Below are 15,478 nucleotides of genomic sequence, written 5' to 3'. Positions count from 1 at the left end.
TGTATATATATATATAATGTATGTAAGCCATCAGCTTAGTTAGGAGCTCTGAGCTCTTGCAGAGGACCCATTTTCAGTTCACAGCACCCACATGATGGCTAACAACTGTCCCTAACTCCAGTTATAGGGGGATTCACACCTTTTTCTGACCTCTGTGGGCATTGCACTATATGGGTTCACTTACATACATGCAAGCAATAGACTCATACACAAAAATAAAAAATAAAGATTAAAAATTTTTTATTGATTCTTTGAGAATTTTGTACAGTATATTTTTATCATATTTGGACCCCCTCCCCCATCATCACCCTTACCTTACTAAACCCCTGATTTCATATCCTCTATTATTATTTGGTTTTTTAAATTTATTATTTTTATTTTATGTGTATGAGTGTATTGCCTGCATGTGTGTAAGTGCACCTGTGTCATACAATGCCCAAGGAAGTCAGAAGAAGGCATCGAATGCCCTGGAACTGGAGTTAGTGGATGGTTGTTAGCCGTCATGTGGGTGCTGGGAATTGAACCTGGGTCCTCTTCAAGGGCAGTCAGTGTTCCTAACCACTGAGCAATCTCTCCAGCCCCCGTTGGTTTTAAAAAAAATTTTAGTATTTTTTTATGAGTGTGTTGTCTGCATGTATGTAAGTTCACCAGTATTTTCAATGTTCATGGAGGTCAGAAGAGGGTGTCAGATTCAAAATCATTGATAGACACCATGTGGGTGCTGGGAATTTAACCCTGGTCCTCTGGAAAAGCAGCCAGTGCTCTTAACCACTGAGCCATCTCTCCAGTCTCTATTATTGTTGTTATTTTTTTTAAGGCCTATCAAGTCTAATTTGTATATGCAAATGCTCTTGGGTGTGAATCCATCCCTTGAGTCTGATCAACTTACCAAGCCTCATATCCTTAAATAAACTGAGTCCCCCTCTCCCAGATGCTATCAATTGCCAATAATTCCTCAGCTAGGGCTGGGTCTTCTTGTCTACCTTCCTTCCTCATGTTGGGATTTTGTCTGGCTTAAGTTTGAGTAGGTCTGTGCATGCTGTCACAATTGCTATGAGTTTATGTGTGCAGCTGCCCTGGAGTTCAAATTTTTAATTCTGGTTCTCATTTATAATTTAGAACTTATCTTCCTAGAACATTATCCATGTTAGAAAGTAGTAGACAGACAGTGTCTGCTATACTAAGGCATTACCCATGCAGGATTAAAGATGAGTAACCTGAAATCTGAGTAGTCCTGTCTTCTAGTTCATACAGAACCAGAACTGTGACTTGCAGTTAAAAAGCTCTCTGATTCATGGGGACATTTATTTTTCCTCCACCCTAGCATGATGCATCAGCTTGTGAACCACACCCCAAAGCAATCTGCAGAATTACAGCTTTTGGAGACTCATAATAAATCAGTGCCATTCTTATCAAGAGGATAAAATTTGATTTGTTAGATTACTGCATTCTTATTATTTGTGGGCTCCTGATAGCCCCAAAGGATATTAAAGCTGTTCCCCAGGCTAATTTTCATCAATACTATTAGCTCTGCTTAGGGTAAGATTTCAAGCCAAGACATCTATACTAGTCAGTCATTTTTCTGGAGTTATGGAAACTGCCTTTGTTTTGAAGGATAAAGTACTTTTTGCATAGTTTCCTAAACTTTTGGATGCTTAAAACTCAGAATTTTTGATTGATGTTTAATGGTTGTTATAGAACTCATCAGAGAAAATGAGGCCTTGGCGTAGTTAAGCCTGACTGAAACGTTGAAAGCCATTGTAAACTTAAGAAAGTTGTCCTAGACATCGTTTGTGAAAGGGTAGTGAGCAGTTGTTCCATATTTTCTTATGCTGGTTAAATTAATAAAAAGAAAAAAATTATGCTAAGAGACTTAACCATGTAGACTAAACACAAAGCTGTTTAATTAAGTGATTAAAGTGATCCCTTTGATGTAATACACACAAGACATTTGAGAATTTACCTGACTTTCCTAAATAGCCAAGTCAGTGGGGATTAAAACAAATGAGCTTTCTGTCTTGCTTTCTGTAGATCAGCTTAACACTAAGTGGCTTTGAAAATTCAGGAGTAAGGAAGGCAGTCAACTTAGCCAATCTTTAAATCAGTTTGGTCATCTGTGTAAAAATTATATGCTATTTCAGAGCTCACAGCCAGATAAAGCAGAATTATATTTGGTTACATTCTTCCCTCTAGCATTATCACATTGTAGTGTACCTTGTGGAAAATTCTGGGAAAACAGGAGTGACTTGAGAGATTTAAATCATATTGTGTATTAAATTTTCAATGTTCATTGGTTTTCTGAGTTCATTTGTGATAGCCATTGTCTCTGGCCTAAAGTAATAATCTTTACTTTATGAACTTTCTGTTGTCTGCACAGGAATTATCTGTTATTTTTAAAGCTGTAGCCCCAAGATTTTTAGGACAAGGAATAAACCCCCAAGAGATTAAGATTTGTTGCATGTACATGGTAGTAAAAAGCAAAGAGCAAAACCAAATTTGGAAGCTAAGCCACACACACACACACACACAACACACACACACACAGAAACAGAAACATACACACATGCCACTGTGCTAGTTACTTTAGTTATTTGTCTAATTGCTGTGATAAAATATCTTGACAAAAGCAACTTAAGGGGGGAAATTTATTTTGGTTTAAAGTTCAAGGGTATTGTCTGTCTTAGTGGGGAAGTCATGGCTGAGGCTGCTCATCACATTGCAACAACAATCAGGATGCAGAGAAAAATGAATGCTGGTGTACTGATAACTTTCTCCTTTTCATTCAGTCCAGCAGTCAGGGTGAGTCTTCCCATCTCAATTAACCTAATCTAGAAAATCCCTCATAGATGTGCCCAGAGAATTGTTTCCAAGATGATTCTAGATCCTGCTGACAATCATTATAAACCATTACTTACACTAAGTACATTGTTGATTATGGATCAATGTAGGAAGTAATGTTAAGAATATACTGTATATTAGGCCCTGTGCCACAGATTGAGGCAACTGAGTGAACAATTATCTATGTTGGCCTATCAGCTATGGCCCTTGGGCAATACTGAGCATGTTGTCTCTTTTTGTGTAGTCTAACACTATGAATTGATTTTTCATTTTTAAATGGCCTTTAAAAATCAATTGAAGAATATATCATGATACATGAAAGTTATATTAGATTCAAGTTTTAGTGTCTATAAAAAGTTTTGTTAGAACCCAACCCCAGCTATTCATGTATGTGTTATCCTTCGTTGCCCCTGCCTTTCCAGGCACAAAGTCTAAAATATTTTCTATCTGGAAAATTACAGAAAAAGTTTGATGACTTCTGACCTAGGCCAAACTTTCTAATTCCTTTATTATCCGAATACCGCTTTCAATTTGTGCAGTCACATTAGTGGTGTTAGAAGTAAATGTATCCACAGTCTACAGATGAGGAAACAAAAGAAGAAAAGAATTCAGAAAATTAGGGTACTGCCAAAATTATGTATTGGTGATAATTGTAAGTTGTGATGGAAGGAGTTTCCACATTAAAAAGTGCAGTGAGGTATGAACCATATTGTATAATTGTATATTAATTTTGTATTGAAGAGAGTCCCGAGTCAAGAATATATGCTGAAAAGTGCTTGTTTAATGAGTCAACTAGCTTACAATGGCTCTCTGTGTTTATAGGGAATACATTCCAAGGACTGTAGTTGAAGCCTGAAGCCAAAAAGAGTACTTAAACATATACATGCACGATATTTTCCAATACACTTGTGCTTGTGGTAAAATTTAACTTCTAAATCAGGCAGTATTAAGGGATGAGCAAGAACTAACAACAGAACAATTATAGCAATAAACTGTACTAAGAATTATGTAGATGTGGTAGCTTTCTCCTAAAGTATCTTAGTATACTAGATTTATCCTTCTTGTGATGATGTGAGGCGATGCAATGCATACATGATGAGATGTTCTGAAATCAATGATGATATAGCCATTGGAACATCATATTAAGCTACTACATAAAGACAATTGGAACACAAGCATTGTGATACCATGACGATCAATCTGATAACTGAGATGGCTCATAAGTAACCAAATGGGTGGGTAGTATATTCAGCATGAATATGCCGGGAAAAGGAATGTTGCATCTCTAGTGGGACAGTGTACAACAATGCAAGATTATGTCATGCTACTCAGAACAACACATGATTAAAGTGTATGAGTTTCTTATTTGTGGTATTTTCCATTAATATTCCGGACAACAGTCGATCACATGTAGCTGAAACCATGGAAAATGAAGTCACGTATGGGGGTGTGACTGTACATTAAATTTATAGTTTTGTTTTCCACCAAGAATTAATTGTAACGGATGTTATACTTTGTTTCATTTTCTACAGGGCTCACCAGTCTCTCACAAGGCTTCTTTTTCTCTTGTGGAAGATTAGTTAATGTGAGCAACACTGAATGGGGTTCTTAATCAAATGCTAGAACTTTTCTGTTTATATGTTAAATAGAAAATATGTTTCATATTTTCTAATATTACTGATGAAATTGGTCAGAGTGAGTTTATTAACTAAATTACTCATTATATGAATCAGTATTTCTTGAACACTTCTGTGCTAGACCTTACATTCCATGTGGGAGCACAATGATTAAGTGGCACAGGCTACTGGCTTAATTTGATTAGTAACAGTAAGAAAGTTCTCTCATCCACCAAAACCTCCCTTACAATTGGATTCATCCCTTTGGCTAATAAACTACTCTTTTAAATACAGCTATTTTTTTGGGTTAATGCATTAGATTGCTATTAGTCATTCACATTTTATTATAAATTGCTTTGAGGCCCCAGTGACAGCTAATAGATTAGCTGTCTTGAAGAAATAATAATTTTGATGGATGAGGAGGGAGGAGTGAGAGGACTCTGAACTATGGTATGAATCCTAAACAAAGACTAACTTGGGTATGATAGGAGAACAAGTGATATGGACACACAGAGCCTGGTAGGTGTTGGGAAAAGAAAAGGCAAGAATATGGAAACCAAGACGGTAAATGCTAATGACAACCTTATTTTATTAATTGGTGTATATTCATTGTACATGGTACTAGATTTTGTAAGGACTGTTTTACTAAATTTTTGCCTTTTCTCTGGGAGATCCACCCCCACTCAGGGTCTCCCGGTCCTGACTCGTATTGACAAAATGGCCTAAGACATTCTATTTGGATTTTGCATAGTTTATATGACATTTGGGAGAGGGTGACTTGCAAAGACACAGATTTTTATAGGCTTTTCCTTTTCCATATTTGAAATGCACGTGACATCTGCCTCCCAGCCGCAGTCTTCCTCATTCGCTGTTTGTCCATGCTCAATATGGCTGGCTCCACCCCTTTTTCCCAGTATGCTCTGCATTGCCCAAGCTCGCCCTGGATCAACTCCAGCTTTTTGGAGGGCCTTTCGGATTACAGGACGCTTTTATAAAATTATGCAGTATACTTTGTCCATTATCCTTTTCATGCTGTTTCCCCTCCCCTATCCTGTTGAACCCTTCCTTTCCTCTAGACCATTTTGCTTCTGCTTTCATATCATGTACATACAAGAGTTTATGTGTCTATAGGATCTAAGAGGTTCAAATGAGAGACATGTGATATTTGCTTTTCTGAGTATAAAAAATTTATTATCTTTTCTAGGGTTAGATTTTGTAGTATTCCTTATGTCTCTTTTCAGAGGTATGCATATAGTACCCCTTAAAAGAATTTTGTGGGGCTGGAGAGATGGCTCAGTGGTTAAGAGCACTGACTACTCTTGCAGAGGACCCGGGTTCGATTCCCAGCACCCACATGGCAGCTACGAACCGTCCTTAACTCCGGTTTCAGGGGAACCCAAAACCCTCTTCTGACCTCCATGGCATTGCACAACACGGGTGCACTCACATACATACAGGCAATACACTCATACACATAAAATAAAAATAATAAAATATTAAAAAAAGAATTTTATGACTTGAGGATAGGGTTAAATAGATTGGTTTCTTCTGGCACCTGTGTGGACTTTGTTCCTGTTACCATTTTCTCTCTCATTGTTTTGTCTCTCACCACAAGTATGACTCTTTGAAACTGGACATTGCCTCACAGGGGATTTCAGATTTTTGGTTTAGCATATACCTATCTTACAGCCCCCTAAAGGACCCTCTGACAGACTGAATCCTTGGAGGATGTCATGTTTATATTATGTTTTCTCTGTGTAGTTTACAACTAACATTTACTCATTATGTGCTTTGGATTAAAGAATTAAAAAATGTCTTATAAGGAGCTGGAGAGACGGTTCAGTGGTTAAGAGCACTGGCTGTTCTTGAACAGGACCCACGTTTGGTTCCCAGAACCCACATGGTGCCTGGCAACTGTCTGCAACTCTAGTTCCAGGGGAATCTGTTGCCCTCTTCTGACCTCTGTGGACATTGCACAACATAGATACACTTACACACATGCAGGCAAAACACTCATTACATAAAAAAAGTAAAAAAAATATTAAAATACTAAAAAAGGCTTATATGCAATGCCACAGTGAAATATTGCAGACAACACTTCAATGGTAGTACTGTATTTCTCCCCTCAAACTATATCTGATCAGAAGGGATGTGTCTCAATATTACATTCCACTACTGGTCATGGAAACATGGCACACAATGCCTTAAAGAGTATTTTTTCCCATGTTGTGCAGGGGAAAGAATGGACGTCCAAGTCAGCAACTTTCAAGCATTTTAAGTGCAGTTACTTTTCAGGGATAATACATCAGATTGCTATTAGCCGTATATTTTAGTATACATTTTTGAGGCCCCAGTGACAAAAAATGGATTAGCTGACAGATGCTATCCTCATTCCATCTTGCAATGTTTGACATGTAGATTTCTTTATCCTGTTTTTGCCTTGTGGTTGAAAGGTAGCTGCTCAACCTCTGACGTTGCGTCAGCACTCCAGAAAGGTAGACGAGGAAAGGCTAAGGCAGTGTGTCTTAACTGAGGGTGCTTTGTCCCCCAGAGAGATATTTTCCAATATCTAGAGACATTTTTGCTTGTCACAACTTATATGGAGGTTGTTACTAGCATTAAATTTGCAGTAGGTAAAGGTTCTGCTAAATACCTTAGAACCTGAAGTACAAATTGTCACAAGAATTATTTGGCCTCAAATGTCAATAGTGCTGAAATTGGAAATCTCTGGACCAAAGACTGGAAGCACAGCACATGCTAGCTGAGTCTATTCTCATTTAAAATAGGTACTTAGAAATGCAATGAGCACTCTGAGTTATACACCATTGGCCAACGTCTTAGTCATCCCATAACCAAACCCAGTTGTGAAGGAATCTTTGGTAGAAGCTGTATATTTTTTGTTTGGCCCATTGTTGTCCTGAGAAGAACTGGGGTCTACAGCAAGAGAATGAAAGTAGAATCGATATTGGGTAGATGCTAGGTGGTGTTTACTTTAGGAAAGTAAAATATTTTTCCTGAAGTCACAAGGGAAGTGAACATCAGCAGCTGCTTGAGTCTCCTCCACAGAGGAGGGATGACCAGCTGTCAAGAGAAGCTTTTCTTCAGATATGTATATGGAACAATGGCTGCAAATACATGCACTACTTATAGAAAACCCTTGGGTTCTTGGTCAGTGTCAAATAGCCTGGAACATATTTCTCGGTGGATATCATATACCATCTGTTAAATATTCATACACTATTTGCTCAGTATTTATGGTGAAACTTACTTTCCTTTTTTTGTCTTTGTAACCAGTGGGATAATTGATTTCAGACTTCCCTTACTAACAATTTTCCCTTTAAGAAACCATCAAATTATTGGTGCTTTATCTTTGTCAGTCTGAAAATGTTGGAAAGTGTGGTGTCACTGTTTGCCTTAGTCTGCATGCAGGAAAACAGACACCCTCCTTAGAACACCAACCAACAAGATGTATAACATGAGGGATTAGAGGGTTATGTAACCATTACAAGGTTGGGAAATGTAAGGCAGAGGCTGCTAGTGATTATTGCTGCCTATACACCAAAGGGTTCTTCCCAGGAGAATGCTTGGAATGAGTAGAGTATTGTATGTGCTGTCTGTAGATGGTCATGTGCCTGGCTACTACTGCCAACAGTGAATAAATGACATCTCCACCTCTTCCACGTTTCCAAGGGCTTATGACTGCTTCTTATTGTTATCTTGGCAGTCTGATCCAGAGTCATGCTCAGTAGGATTTTGAGAGATGCAATTCTGAAGATTCTCAGGGGACAGTGTAGAACAGGGTGGGTTGGGATGATGTGTAATTGACCACAAACTCTGGAAGAAGGAGCATTTGAGTCAGAATACAAGCATCCTCTATTGAAGTGTTAGAAATGGTGCTATTAGAATTATTACCTCATTTTATTTGTGTATCTTTGGTGGCAAAAATCTGGATTATTTGTATCTCTGTTTTTATTCTCTTCAAGTTGTGGTGATGCTAAATAAATAGTAAGAAAGGATTCAATGCTATAGATATACAGTGCAGCAGGTAATATATTCGGTGAAACTCTGCAGTACAGTGGGGTCCCAGAGAGTAAGGTTTGAAAAACAATGCATAATTCAGCAGCATGCTCTGGAAAGGCCACTGTTCAGAAAACAGTTGTGGGTGACTCAGCTTGTCTATTTTTAGGGGTGTTTGCTGGAGAGAACTATTGCAATTCTTTGTTTGCTATAGTTATGCATATGACTTGTGGTGAGTTAGTAAATTACACTGAGAAATTAACCACAATGAAGAAAATAACCAATTTCAGAAACAGAAAACCTATAGACATAGGACATTGTTTTGTGGGGAGCGTTGTTACCGCCAGTTGCCCACTTTCTGGGTCATCTAAAGCTTTTAATGTAACTCACAGGGTTTTGAAGGCAGAATTTGATCTATGCTATATTTGAGTCCTGAAACAGCAAAACTCATTATGCCTGTGTCCTGCAGCACTTGTAAAATCATGAATCTTGAGTTGCAGGTTTCTGCTGATATTTAATATTTGTATTATCTCAAGGAAGATAAGGGAAATGTACTCTCATATTCTATTTATTTCTTGAGTGAGGCAATCTGAAGGAACTATAGAAAGAAACTCATTACCAAGAGCAGTGTGTGGGGGTCACTGGTTTTGCAATGCCGCTTTGCTGAAATACAGCGAATGGAGCTGGGGTTGTCTGGGTCTTTTGCTGGGTCATCTGGACGCAGATATGGAAATGCAAAATCATGTGCAAATGATTTATTTAGCAAATATAAGAGAAAACAGCTAGGGAATGGGATAAGGTAGACCAAGTGTGGGAAGAGCCAGGGGAGGATGCAATTTCAAAAGACATTTCTGAACTAGTCTGATCCTGTGAAGAAATCTGCCAAGTATAAATTATACCTCTGAGCTGGTCCTGAATTGAAGTGAAGATGCTGGCTTTTCTTGGCCTTGTCACAATCAGTCACTGGCTGAGGGTTGCCTGTGTGGAGGGAGAGGTCAGAGGGGCAGAAGGCAGATCAGCATCTCAGAGCAAACTGTTCTTGTGCATAGACCTTCAAGAGGTCTCTAGTGCTGGTCATTGGAAAAGACAAAAACTTGGGGAGGGATATCTTTATATAAGTGATGAAAGGCATCCCAAAGGATAAAGGCAGAACCCTGACAATGTCCTCCCAACACCACTGTGTGTTGCTCTTTTATTTTTCTGAAACCGAGAATTTGAGGACGGGGGAAGAATAATTTCACTCTTTCTCTAGCGCAAGGGCTGGCAAATTCTCTTACAAAGGCATAGATAAAATATTTGAGATATTGTGGGTCCTAGAGTTTCTGTCTCAGTTACACAGCTCAGAAGTTGCAACACAAAAGCAGCCATAGATTATGGGTAAATGAAAGAGTGTGACTGTGTTCCAGTAAACTTGTATCTATAAAAACATGTGGATGAGGAGGGCTGAATTTGGCTCAGGAGCCATTGTTTTCCAGTCTTTGCTCTGGACTGGTACTCATACTGAGTTTTCACTTCATCTCTTTCATATATACTGCAAAACAGTTAGTGCCTTTGTGTTTCAAAAGGATGACTATGATGTGATGCATCTTAAGTTATTCTGGGTCCCCTGCCTCCAATCTTTTTGGCGTTCTGGCCATCACTCAGAGTGCTTCAAGGATAATCTTCCTGATGCATGACTCATCATCTCCTTTTATTCCCCTGCTGGAAGCATTTAACCCTCTCTTATCTGTTAAAAAAAAAAAAAAGACTTGTTAGCATTGAGGAATCCCTGTAATCCATGAATTTCCTATATGCCTGTCTTTCATATTTAAACTGTGGGATAAATTACATTACATATTTATGATGCACATCAGAATGCTTTGATTTATGTATACAATATAGAATGGCTAAGTGAAACTAATTGGCATATATGATAAGCATCTTTATCATTTACTGTGCGTTGAAAACATTTAAAATCTACTTTCTCGGGGCTGGAGAGATGGCTCAGTGGTTAAGAACACTGGTTGTTCTTGCAGAAGACCCAGGTTTGAATCCCAGCACCCACATGACAGCTAAAAACTGTCTGTAACTCCAGTCCCAGGGGATCCGACAGCCTCTTCTGACCTCAGCGGGCATTGCATGACACGGGTGCACTTACCTACATGCAGGCAATACATGCATACACATAAAATAAAATAAAAAATAAAATTAATTTAAAAATCTACTTTCTCAACTGACTTGTAGACCCATGTGGACTTTGAGCTTGTGTACACACATGAGCTTCTGAAGAGTGCAGCATCTTCCAGACACTTCCGGGTCTTCCACACACTCCTTTTAGTCTCTAAGCAATGCTTTCTTCCTGTGTCTAGCTTATTACACTTAACATAACAATCTCCAGTTTTGTCATACTGCTGCACCTGAACATTATTCCAGTGTGTGTGTGTGTGTGTGTGTGTGTGTGTGTGTGTGTGTGTGTGTACCACATTTTATCCACTCATCAGTACGTTGTTTCAGTTTCTTGGCTACTGCAAATAGTGCTGCAATGAAAATGGAAGTGCAGATGTCTCTTTGATATACTGATTTCATTTTCTTTGGGTATCTATTATCTATGGCTCTACCCAGAAGAGAAATTGCTGGATCTTATGGTAATTTTGCTTTTAGTTTTACTTTTTTTTGAGCAGCTTTCATATCACACTGCTTCCATAGTGATTTTTATCAAGTGTGTAAGAGTTCTCTTTTCTGCACATCCCCACCAACCCTTGTAAGTGCTCATCTTCTTTATAAATCAGCTAGCTTAGCACTTGTCATATAGTATCTCATTGTGGTTTCAATTTGCATTTTTCTCATGATTAGTGATGGTGAAACATCTCCTTTCACGTACCTGTTGTGCATGTATTGTTTGTGAAACAGGTTTTCAAGTTCTTTGTTTATTATATCCAGTTGCTTGTTTTCTTGCTTTTGAGTTATTTGGATTTTTAAATGTATTTTAGACATTAGCCATTTTTCTGATATGCTTGCACTCTATTATTGCTTGTTCATTGTTTCTGTTTCTGGAATGTTCCTCCTCTCAGCTCTGTATGTTTGAATTGCTAACTGTTTTCTAAGGCTTGCATTTTCCTGAGGAAATGATTTCTGTTGTGGACTTTAATAATGATGCTATCATCATTATTAAAATTTTTATTTTTATGTAAGTTATATGCTACATTCACTACATTTTTAGTACATTGAAGGCAGAAACTAACTCTTTCTTTGTCCTTCACAGTGGCTTACATATAGTACATATCCAGTCAAGGGAAATTTCAGAAGAAGATTGCAGCCCTACGTTCTGTGATTATTAATGATTTAAGTAGAGAAAGTCTGACATCATTTTTCTTATTTTCCTTTTTTATAGGCGAGAGCTGTTTTGGCAAAAGTTGGCTATCCTGAGTTTATAATGAATGATACTCATGTTAATGAAGACCTCAAGGCAGTAAGTACTAAATTTACTGTATTTTTTTCTGGCAAGTTTTACTGGCCTTTTGCCTTTTAACTAACCCAAGTCTAAGCAATTAAACCTGGTGGTGCCAGAAAGTACCAACTTTTGATTAATTCCTGGCTATATGTGAGACTGAATTTGCCAGGTGTATTGAAAGATTTAGTGCACATTCAAAATAAAGGAAGTGTCAAAAGAATGGTTAGTTGAGTGGGCACCATAAAGCAAATGGACTTGGCTTGGCCTAATTTGAGAATAAAGGAAAGAATTAACCAAATTGAGTATTTTACAATTAGTGGGTATGTTCTAATGGTGATACATCATGTTTATTGTTAAATACTTTTTATTTTCTTTATTAATATTAAATGAATAGAGTAAATCTGCCTGCTGGGGGTTAACTGTATTAAACTTTATGACTATTTTGACAACTTAAGTGCATATTCATATGACTCTATAATTTATTATATACTGGACTGTATATAGGCATTAAATTACTGATGAGGAATAGTAATAATTCTTTTTTATTCCAATATTTTGAGATACGTAGTTTTCATTATAGGCCTTTCTGATCACAAACTATTGCTATTTCTTTTCCCGTAAGTAGTTCTGGAGACAGTATTTTCTTCCTCACAGAAAAACCGGTTTTTTCATTCACTGGACTTTCCTAAGAAAAGTAGTCTTGAAATGCTTGTAATAACTATGACTCATAAGTAAGACTCTTTGCTGAAACTGTGGTTTGACACGTGGCCTAAGTGAAAGTAGTCCTAGATTTGTGGATAAGCATCAGAATTTTAGAAGACCCTTTACACCTGAGGGAAAGCTCTACTTGAAAACTTTCTACATTTTCTTCAAAATGAAGCCTCCCAAATATTTATATGGTTACTCTGAAAGATAGCAGTTATGCTTTTCAATATCTTAAAACTCGGATGACTTATCTTGTACATGGTTTGATGATTCTGAGCATTGCATTATTATGATAACTAAAATACTGAAACACGACACACTAATGCACATTATGCCTTTATCCCTATCTTCACTGATCCAGTGAAGTCAATGAGTTTATGAGCATTTTGGAGAGAAGGAGGCAGAGAATTAAAGAAGGTGAGTGATTTCTCTAGTGCCACACAGAGTATTAGATCCAGGACTGAACTCGAATCACGGAGCATTGGCTGCAATTGGCTTCCTATACAAGGTAGTCTTGTGGATCAAAATGAGAACGGTTCCTACTAAGTAAGGCTAGTGTTACCAAGGTACAAAGTATGCTAGAAGGAGAACCCAGTTAATTGCTGGGATAATTATGCATGGTTGGTAAATATTCTGAGTGATGATATGGAATAGGAAATTTAGGAGGATAATGGTTATGAACATAAACCCTGGAATTAAAATGCTTGGAGTGAAAAATTTCAATCTGTCATTTACTACTGGGACCTGAGGTAGATTATGTGTCCTCTCTCTGCCTCAATTTCCTAGTCAGCAAAATAAGTAAATTAACCTCTCCCATATAGGATAGTCATGAAAATCAAAGAACATAAAGTGTTCGGAGGCTGCATTAGCACATAAGCACAGATATAAGTGTTAGCTATGACATCCTCAATTTGGACTTATGATATTAGATATTTATTATTATTATTATTATTATTATTATTATTATTATTATTATTATTGTGTGTGTGTGCACACATGCACATGCACCATGGAGGTCAGAAGGATCCCTAGGAACTAGAGTTACAGACATTTGTGAGCTGCTCAATGTGAGTGCTAAAAGCTGAACTCCAGTCCTCTGATAGAGCAGCAAGCACTCTTAACCACTCAGCAATCTCCCCAGCCCTCTCCTTACTGGATTCTTAATTTGGTCTTGAAAAGTCATGATGAATGAACTCATGTAGTATCCAGGTCCCTCAAATAGATTTAAAAGGCTATATTAGATGGAACAGTCCCAAGCTTTAATTCAATTAGATAGCATTCAGGGCTTGCTCACAATATTTAGTTGATCAGGTTTTGTTGGCAGTCTACTGCTGTCCAAGTCAAGAGCTCCAGATTTAAGGCCTCACTGAATGAGGTATCTTTTCTGAAAAGAAACCAGATGCTAAACAGGATGCAGTGTTGGATATGTTTCTTCAATTCTCTAGGGTCTCAATTGCAGCCACCAGGCACCAAGATTTTTAAGCATTTTTTGTGAAGAAATGTTTTTCATCTGAGTCATTGCCAAAACAGATGAAATTACACCCAAGTATTTCTAACAGTTAAAAAAAAAAACAACAGTGAACAAAATACAAATACATGAAGTAGAAATCCATTTGTGTTCAGAAACTGAGAGAGAAAAATGAATAAAACCCAAATTGAAAAGAGGGTAGAGAATGATGTGATAGATTGGAAAGCATGCCACTGAGGTTAATAGCAAAAGGACTGAAGCATCGTCAGTACACAATGGGACTGTGTTTTCAGTTTTAATAAACATGTCGATAAGGACTACTAGAGAGTCCGGGAGAAATTTCTGCTAGTACAAGCTCTGAGCATGAAAGGCTGTTAGAATTGAAAAGCAGCTTGCTCCATTTGACCCTGGTGAAGATATGATTCATCAGGCACAAATACAAAAAGAAAAAAGGAGAGCGATTAAGTGATGGATCAGATGAAGTTCAAGGAGAAAGGTTGCAAACTGTAGTTGAGCTCATATGGAGATAAGAGTGAATGAAAAGAGTTGAGAGGCAAATGTGAAAACGAGTCAGAGTTGTTTTTTTCTCTCTCTCTGAGAATGACAAGGTAAATTGAGATGCTCTGCAATGCATTTCTGAACAACAGTCCTCTATAGTCTTTGGCAACTACAGGAAGAAATGAGATGGCTTTATTTGAACCTAAATCAGCATGCAGGAAAGCCTGTTAGTTAGACTAAAAAGGTAAGTATCAGTTAGTGTTCAAATTAGCCTTATAAAGTATGTGTTCTTGTGACACTGTCACCATTGTCCAAGACCAATGCCAACTCAATCAGACAAAATCCCAGCACAGAATGGGCGAAATGGACAGCAGGCCCCCACCCCTAGCCAAGGAACTATTGGAAAATGGTTCCAGTGGGGTGAGGGAGACTGAATTTTCTTTAAGGGAATCACTCTAGATAGGCTGAATAGACTCCAGTGGATGAACTCGCACTGAGGGACATCTGGGTACAAATGCTTGACTGGATAAGACTTTAACATATATGACAGAATACTTGAAATCTGGTGGGGAGGGTTATGGGGAACAGGGAAGGGGGAGGGGGTCTGAATTTGATTAAGATGAATTATATGAAATGCACAAAAACTCAATAAAAATTTGCCACTCAAAAAATAAAATATAAAAAGGAAATGTAAAAAGAAAAAAACTATATATTCTATTTCATTGATTCTTAATGAAAATAGACTCTAAAGTGAGTTTCTATCAGTTTTGAAGAATGTTGTATCAGCCACAAGAACAAAAAAGATGGTATTTCAAAAAAGGGATTTAATAGAGGAAATAGGTTGGAAGGTGGGAGGAAAAAGGGAAAGGTGAGGTAAACCAGAGATTTTGTCTGGTCTAACAAACG

General features: G+C 37.7%; 1 protein-coding gene across 2 annotated transcripts in view; it reads left to right on the top strand.

The window, feature by feature from the left end:
- Phex (phosphate regulating endopeptidase homolog X-linked) overlaps positions 1-15,478 on the top strand; it is a 219,512-nt gene that overhangs the window by 131,463 nt on the left and 72,571 nt on the right. For both annotated transcript variants that reach the window (XM_008828330.2, XM_029561216.1), the window contains exon 13: positions 11,842-11,919. In XM_008828330.2, coding sequence (XP_008826552.1) covers positions 11,842-11,919 — 78 coding nt within the window. The remainder of the gene's footprint in view (positions 1-11,841; positions 11,920-15,478) is intronic.

Source organism: Nannospalax galili, unplaced genomic scaffold (assembly GCF_000622305.1).
Source record: "Nannospalax galili isolate Female #2095 unplaced genomic scaffold, S.galili_v1.0 scaffold1053, whole genome shotgun sequence".
Taxonomy (NCBI): domain Eukaryota; kingdom Metazoa; phylum Chordata; class Mammalia; order Rodentia; family Spalacidae; genus Nannospalax; species Nannospalax galili.
The sequence above is the reverse complement of the archived record's forward strand: the minus strand, read 5'-3'. Positions and strand labels throughout refer to the sequence as shown.